At 55.3% G+C, this 8449-nt stretch overlaps 1 protein-coding gene across 1 annotated transcript; it reads left to right on the plus strand.

Annotated features, from left to right (window-relative positions):
* Positions 1-770: 770 nt before the first annotated feature.
* On the plus strand, positions 771-2468 carry FZD2 (frizzled class receptor 2). Its single transcript, XM_047093593.1, has one exon. It carries the CDS (start codon positions 771-773, stop codon positions 2466-2468), a length of 1698 nt encoding a protein of 565 aa, XP_046949549.1.
* The last annotated feature ends 5981 nt before the right edge of the window (positions 2469-8449 follow it).

An 8449-nucleotide genomic window follows, 5' to 3' on the forward strand; every position in this document is an offset into this window, starting at 1 on the left:
AGCAGGGGCGGAGGTAAGGATTTAAAGTGGCCCTACGCCGCAGACCGCCTTGGCTCCCCAGAAGAAGAATGATCCAGGGCTGAGTGGCTTGAGTCTGCCGCAGTTCTGGAGAATGTGTGTCTCCGGATCTCGCCGCCGCGACTCCGGAGAAATCCCGTGCTGGGCAAACAGCCCTTAATATAATAATAGCTTGTCTCTTTAAAAAGCAAAAAGGGGGGGGAAAGTTTTGTTGGCATCTGGTTTCTGATCTCATTATGTTGTGGTCGACCAATCCAGCCCTCGGGGCTGGTCCTGGAGTTTAAATCTGATTGGCCGAGAGCACATTTTGGGATGGTGCTTAGCGCTCGACGGGGCGGTTTCAAGGATCCCTTTTTTGGGGGGCTGAGAGGAGGGCGGGGCCGCTGGCGGGGGCCCCCTTGAAACCGACTAATTGGGATCGGAGAGGCCGAGGTGAGGGCTGGAGGAAGGCACAAAGGAGTCGCTGGGCGGAGAAGGGAGGGGAGAGGCGAGAGGAGGAGGAAGAAGAGGAGAGAGGGCAAGCAGCGCGCGGTGTCTCCGGCGGCTCAGTCGGACCGCGGCGAGCGAGCCGGCAGGCGCGCCGCCCCCCTCCCCCGCCCGGCCTCCCCAACTCTGCAGCCGCCAGCAAACTTTGCAAAGAGGCGCGGGAGGCGGCAGCGAGGCGGCGGCGGCGGCTGGGAAGGCGCGCGGTCTCGGGCCTGGGGGCGGGGGCGGGGGGGCGCCCGGGAGCCGAGTGGGGGGCGGCGGCCAGCATGCGGCCCCGCAGCGCCCTGCCCCGCCTGCTGCTGCCGCTGCTGCTGCTGCCCGCCGCCGGGCCGGCCCAGTTCCACGGGGAGAAGGGCATCTCCATCCCAGACCACGGCTTCTGCCAGCCCATCTCCATCCCGCTGTGCACGGACATCGCCTACAACCAGACCATCATGCCCAACCTTCTGGGCCATACGAACCAGGAGGACGCGGGCCTGGAGGTGCACCAGTTCTACCCGTTGGTGAAGGTGCAGTGCTCCCCCGAACTGCGCTTCTTCTTGTGCTCCATGTACGCACCCGTGTGCACCGTGCTGGAGCAGGCCATCCCGCCGTGCCGCTCCATCTGCGAGCGCGCGCGCCAGGGCTGCGAGGCGCTCATGAACAAGTTCGGTTTCCAGTGGCCCGAGCGCCTGCGCTGCGAGCACTTTCCGCGCCACGGCGCGGAGCAGATCTGCGTGGGCCAAAACCACTCCGAAGACGGCACGCCCGCGCTGCTCACTACCGCGCCTCCGCCCGGCCTGCAGCCGGGTGCCGGGGGCACCCCGGGCGGCCCGGGCGGCGGCGGCTCGCCCCCGCGCTACGCCACGCTGGAGCACCCTTTCCACTGCCCACGCGTCCTCAAGGTGCCATCCTATCTCAGCTACAAGTTTCTGGGCGAGCGCGACTGCGCGGCGCCCTGTGAGCCGGCGCGGCCCGACGGCTCCATGTTCTTCTCTCAGGAGGAGACGCGCTTCGCGCGCCTCTGGATCCTCACCTGGTCGGTGCTGTGCTGCGCCTCCACCTTCTTCACCGTCACTACCTACCTGGTAGACATGCAGCGCTTCCGCTACCCGGAGCGACCCATCATCTTTCTGTCCGGCTGCTACACTATGGTTTCGGTGGCCTACATCGCGGGCTTCGTGCTCCAGGAGCGCGTCGTGTGTAACGAGCGCTTTTCCGAGGACGGCTACCGCACAGTGGTGCAGGGCACCAAGAAGGAGGGCTGCACCATCCTCTTTATGATGCTGTACTTCTTCAGTATGGCCAGTTCCATCTGGTGGGTCATCCTGTCTCTCACCTGGTTCCTGGCGGCGGGCATGAAGTGGGGCCACGAGGCCATCGAGGCCAACTCCCAGTACTTCCACCTGGCCGCGTGGGCCGTGCCGGCGGTCAAGACCATCACTATCCTGGCCATGGGCCAGATTGACGGCGACCTGCTGAGCGGCGTGTGTTTCGTGGGTCTCAACAGCCTGGACCCGCTGCGGGGCTTCGTGCTGGCGCCGCTCTTCGTGTACCTGTTCATAGGCACGTCCTTTCTCCTGGCTGGCTTCGTGTCACTCTTCCGCATCCGTACCATCATGAAGCACGACGGCACCAAGACGGAGAAGCTGGAGCGGCTCATGGTGCGCATCGGCGTCTTCTCGGTGCTCTACACCGTGCCTGCTACCATCGTCATCGCCTGCTACTTCTACGAGCAGGCCTTTCGAGAGCACTGGGAGCGCTCGTGGGTGAGCCAGCACTGCAAGAGCCTGGCCATCCCGTGCCCGGCGCACTACACGCCGCGCATGTCACCCGACTTCACCGTCTACATGATCAAATACCTCATGACGCTCATCGTGGGCATCACGTCGGGCTTCTGGATCTGGTCCGGCAAGACGCTGCACTCGTGGAGGAAGTTCTACACCCGTCTCACCAACAGCCGGCACGGCGAGACCACCGTGTGAGGGGGTGTCCCTACGCCGCCGCGCGTCCCCAGGCCACCCGCGCCGCGCTTGCTTCTGCCCGGGGGGGGCCTCCTACAGACTCCTTATTTTATTTTTTTAAATAAAGAACAATCGAAACCATTTCTTTTTTAGGTTGCTTTTTAAAGAGAATTCTCTGTTCAACACCCCCATCAGGTTTGTAATTAAAACTGTAAATAGTCTGTACATTTAATTATATATTTTCTATTTAAAAGAAAAACGGGCGGGGGGGCGCGGAGAAGGAGCAGCAAGGGGCGCCAGGGCTGAGGAATGAGGGGAGGGAGGCGCTTAAGGGGGCCCTCGCCTTTCTTCAGTGCCCTTGCAAACACCATCTCCTACTTGGGTTAGTGTTGTGGTGTTTTGGCTGGGCTGGGCCTGCTGGAAGAGGTGTTTGCCGCGAGGAGTTGGAAGTTGGTTACATTCAACTCCCAAAGCCAAATACGTGAGCCTTCTCGCTGACGCTGGGCCTGTGGAAGCTGTTGGGTATTTTTGAACAAGACTCGGATTCTTCTTGTTTTATTCCCTTTCCCTTTCTCTCCCCACGTGCCCTGTCCCCTTCACTCCATCTTTGGAGCACTCCTAAAAGAGATGAAGACGTGGGGGGTGGGGGGAACCCAAACCCGCCAGTGGGACGGTGGGGATGGATAGGGCGAGATGGGGTGTGGAATGACCCTCACCCCTGTGGCCTGCTCCCCTGCAAGCCGGAAGATCTTTCTCCTCTTTGACTTTACTTCTTTTCAGCTGGCTGCCCCCAGGCGCTTGGAGTGGGCAGAAAGTGCTTTGTAGTGCTTTGTGAAAAGTGTTTTGAAACAAAACCACTCCCGACCCCTCACCCCCACCCCACCCCACCCCACCCCACCCCGCTGCTACCTTGAGTATCAATCCTGACTGCCTCCATTTTCAGGGGGAGCATTAGTTCGCAAAAGTCAACCGTTTGGAGATGCCCTTGCGTCTCTCCCCCGTCTCCCCTGTAGTCGGCTCCTTCCGCGGCACCCCCCCAACTCCCCCAACCGAATATCTTCTCTTGCACTGAGATTAGAAGTTTGCGGGTTGGTTTGTGTGTTCTGTGTGGGGTTTGGGTTTTTTTTTGTTGTTTGTTTTTTTGTTTTGCCTCAATTTTCCTCCCCGAAAGCAATAAAAATGGGTTGGGTTGGAGGGAGGGGACTGATGGACTGGTGGGATGTTTAGTTTTCCTTTAACAAAAGACGTTTCTTTTCAAACTTGTCCAGAAAGGCCGGGTAGGGAAAGGTGGGTATCTTTGCTTTGGAAGGAGGCTCTGGGCAGGCTCTTTGTGCTGTGGGGGTGGGGTTGAGTGTTTACATGACATTCTATATCACAAGATTGATAGAATGTTTATAACAGATGTTTCTTATCTTCCCCCTAAACCCCCCAAAATAAAAGGCAACACTTTTCTTAAAGTATTTTTGACGCTGGTAAGAGAATTGCCGTATCCAATACACATCATTTCCCTCAACTATTTGGAATATTTTAGAATTTTAATTCCAAAGGATTGAAGACCAAAGGGTAGGGTGGAACAACTATGCCACATAACTCAGTTTTTCACCATCGCCTGTTTCTTGATAATAGTGCAAATTAAAAGCTAATAATCATAATAAAGCGCATTTAATTATCTTCTAGAGATCTAGCCCTTTAATTGTATTTAACAGGGTTGTAACATTTTATTAGTTTAACCAAACCACACCCCCTCTTTCCCTCTCCCCTTGGCCTACTTGGTTGGGGGTGGGGTGGAGAAGAGGTTCCCTGCCCCCAGACCTTGTTTTTTTAGCTAAATGATGATGGGGAAATGGTGCCTTACCACCCTTTGTTGGCAGTCTTTGGGACAAGGGAGAAAGTAAGTTAGAACCCCTACTTCGATGTGTTTGTGTGTGTTAGTTTATGTTGGGGGAGGGGATCTGGAAATGTTTGGTGGTAATTGAAGTCGTATGTTGGGCTTTGTTTGGAATTGTATGAAGCCTGGGGATTTCAGCAGAGCCCCCTTCCCAAAATATATAACCTTCCCCCAAATGGTTTGTGCGGGTGGTCAACCTTATATGTTAAAACTAACTCTTTCTCAAATGATGATGTGTGTGAAGGCCCAACATGAGATTCTCTCAACTATCAAAGAAGCAGGCAGGGGAGTCACTCCCGGAGCTGGAGCTCCATTTGCTGCAAAATTCTAAAGGAACCCCGCAAGGGCTGCAGGAAAGAGTTAAATTACAAATTGTGAGTGCCTCTCCTGGAAAGAATGGTGAAAGGGAGGGGGGTTGCAGTGGCTGAGATGGAACCCAGTGGAAAGAGGAGAACTGGTCTCTTGAAGATTTGGGTAAGAGCCCATTCTACATCCCACCCCCCCACCCCCCAAGGCCCAGGAGCCCAGCTCTTAGTGCTTTGGGTACATTTGTCAGTGGACCCTCACGCTGATAGCAGGAACACTTGGTGGCCTAACAGCAATGATCTCTTTTCCTTCCCTGAGTGGGGGTGAGAGAGAGGGAATTTTGGTAAAGACTGTTCTTAACCCCCTTCCCTGAAAGTCTCCTGCCAACGCAGAAGAGGGCCCAAGAAAGTGGAAAAAATAGGTTTTATGGGGGGGGGGGGACGGGGGACAGGGTAGATGATAATGGCCTCCTTTGGACAGGACAGTTCTAGATACCCTCCCCTTCCCCAAAGGCCGGGGAGGGGGGCAAGGGCTAATTACCTTATGGAAAGTAGTGGGGAATGTCCCACCTGGCTGCTCTCCTTGCTTTAATGAATCAGCTCTCAGAGGAAGGGAAGTGTTACCCCAAAGTGCAGGGAATTTAGGAGAGACCGTGCCTGGAGCAGAGACCCAAAGGCAGATTACCTGAGCTCACTGCCATATCTGGAGAGGGGTCTCCACTGCCTTGATTGGAAAACACGGTTAAACACATGGGCTCGGAGGCTTGCTTTTGCAGAGTTCTGGGCCACCCTATGAGTAGTTGTAAGTGGGTTGAGGCCTCCCTCTGGAAGAGAAAGGCTTTGTCTGGTGGAGGGTCAAGGGCCCAAAGGAAGACCTTTCACCTGAGGCCAGTCACATCACAGACGCAGCTGCTTTCTACCTGCTCTCCCACCCTCACTCCATCCCACAAAGGAGCAACAGGCTCTCTAGGTTCAGGGCATTTCTCCTCCAGACTCCTCGATCGTGGATCAGACTTTGGCTTTTCCACACCTGCTCCCAGCCTCCCCTCCTAAAGATGGTTCTATTAGTTACAAACTCATTGTCCTTTAAGAACTAGCCGCAGAAGAGGACAGTAAAGTTTTCCAAGACAAAATTCTTCTGAACATCCCCAGAGAATGAAGATCACTAGGATCTGGGGCTGATGACTTCTGTATTATAGGGTGTTGGGGCCCTAGATCTGGGCTGGATTCCAGAAGTGGGGAGATGCCGTCCCAGGGTGCCATGGGGCCCATGTCTGGGGAAGCTGGGCCCAGATTCTGCTATATCAGAGGCATTGTGCCTTTGATCATCTACCTGCTCACTGTAGATGGTCCCTTCTTTCTCTGGACTCCCCTTCCTTTCCTCAAAATGAATTTTAAACTGGGGCCACTGACCCATCTGAGAACCTTAAAAATCTTTGGAGCTTTTCCTGGGAGAAAATGGGCAGACTCTGGTGAACAAACAATTTTGCATGTAACTTTAGGTGGCTGGTGAACTCTCTGTGCCCCCCCTCCATCGCCCCATCCCCAAGCTAGTTTTCCAATTCCTGGTTTAGACATTTTCTAGTCCTGATGACTGGGTATCTCCACTTCTCCAGTGGGCATCCTTCACCTTCTTGGGGGAACTCTGGTATTCCCTCAAGTGTCTAATCACTTATGTTATGGAAAGGCGGCGGCGGGGTGGGGGGGGGGTAGTTCAGGAGGGAAAACCATCAGGTCTACAAAACCAGAAACACCCCCAAACCAGATTATTCCCTCATTCCTGCCTCTCTGGAAGGTAACAAATTATCAAGTGCAGCAGAGTGGAATGAGTGTGTAAATACCTTTGTTGTAGAGGGAGAAAAGCAGGCAAAAAAGAGACACACAGGCAGATCATGATAGAGAGTACAGGCTCTGGCATGAGACATTGCCAGCTATGAGCCCTGTGGACGTCTCCTAACCTCTGAGCCCCTGTCCTCATCTGTAAAAAGGTGGCTGTACCTGTCTGGCAACTTGCCATGAAGATTATTATCAGATGGTATACACAAAGCCAGCACATAAAAGTTCAATAAGTTGTAGCATCTCCCTGATACTTAGGCTAATTCCTAAAAGAATCGTTAGATCAAAGGATGTGCATTTCTTCAGGGCTTTTTACTCTATTGTTGCTGATAATTTTAACAAAACAGAATGATTTCCTGTGCTCCCAGGTTTTGCACCTGACTCTGGGTTCGAGCTCACAGTCTAGAGGCTCCTGGGGGTGGTGGGCAGTGTTTTTCTCCCAGCCTCTCCTCTGATTAGGACAGAAATGTCTTACCCGCCTGAGTGAGCAGGGCACACACGCAGGCGGGCTCTCTCTCCAGCCAGCTTTGAAGCCGGCTAATTAGGGCTAGGGCTGTCACAGCTGGCTTCCCCTGCGCCTCCCCCCTCCCCCCCCCCCCCCCCCCCCCCCCCGCTCTGCCCCATCCCCAGCCTCACTGCCTGAGAGCCCCTCCCCAGCTGCCTTGCCTTCCACTGCAGGCTTGCAGCCTTTCCAAACCATCTGGGCAGGGCCCGGATTTGATGCCTGGAGAAAGGACAAGATGGGACTTGGGACATGGAACAAGCCCAGAAACTATTGATTGAGTTCAGAGAGGACTGCCTGTGGCCCAGGACCCTCCTTGTTCCTAATGAAGCCTGGGGAGGGGCCGGTCTGGGCTGAGGGCTGAGCCCTGGGCCCTTTGTTTAAGAGCCAAGCTTTCTGAAGGCTCCAGCCTCCCAACCTGGCCCTTATAATTAGCCCCAATCAGAGTGTTTATGTAGGGGCCTCGTGCGGAACTCAGAGCCCCATGATTTCATTCCAAACCTGGAGGAGGAGGGGCAGGAAAGGGATTTGTGCGGGGACATGCAAAAGGGAGGATGGGGTAGGAAGTGTTGAGAAGGAGGCCTGGGGTGAGGGGAGGGTAGGAGGTCCTGGAGCTGGGAGGACAATCACCCTCCTTTTGGCCATTGCAAGGGTCAGGACCCCCTCCCAGGGTCGCTGGCGGCCTGGCATTGCGACCCTCAGCCCGGCCTGCACGCCTTCTGGGCAGGCTCTGTGGGTGGGTGGGCTTGTGCCAATCGGAAATGGCTTGGATATAATTAACCCAGCTAATCACCAGCCTCAGCCCGCTGGGAGGGGAGGGTACAGCCCAGAGCCCTGGCCCCCCCAGGAAGCGCCAGCCTCCCGTTCTTCCTCTGACTGGGGCCTACGGTGTGCCAGGCTCTGCAGCTGCTTACGATAGTGGAGTCAGAGGGTGGGCAAGGAAGGGATGTAAGAAGGGAGGGTGCTTAATTCTCATCTCTCTGGCCTCACCCTCTAGGGGGAATGTGACAGGGAGTGGGCCTGAAGTGGCCATGCTGTGTGTGGGGGTGAGCACAGCAGCAGGAGTTGTGGGTGTGAGGGAGGGAGTACTCCCAGCCACTGCTCCCAGGTGGCACTGGGTGTGACCCACAGTCCTGTTGCATTTCCCAACTGGTCTAGGTCTCCTAGGGAACTCTCTGGGGTGGGATGTGGCTTGAAGGGAATTCCGTGTACTGGGTTTCATGTCTTTTGGTTAAAATCCTACAAGGCCTCCAAAGAGTGTCCCAACTCCCTCCCTCCCTCAGCAACTCAGCTCAGAAGGCTTTCCAAGGTCTGGATCTGGCTCTTAGCTCTCCAGTCTCACTTCCCACTGTCCTCCCCTACACTCCTATGTGCCATCCTCTGGAACTCTTGTGTTTTCAGACCAACCATGCCCCGTGATTTTGCATGTACTGTTCCTGTGGCCTGAATGCCTTTCCCTTTTCCTAGCTTT

This window comes from Lynx rufus, unplaced genomic scaffold (assembly GCF_022079265.1).
Source record: "Lynx rufus isolate CCGP_SWC_20201006 ecotype Redwood Valley unplaced genomic scaffold, mLynRuf1.p SCAF_34, whole genome shotgun sequence".
Classification (NCBI taxonomy): Eukaryota; Metazoa; Chordata; class Mammalia; order Carnivora; family Felidae; genus Lynx; species Lynx rufus.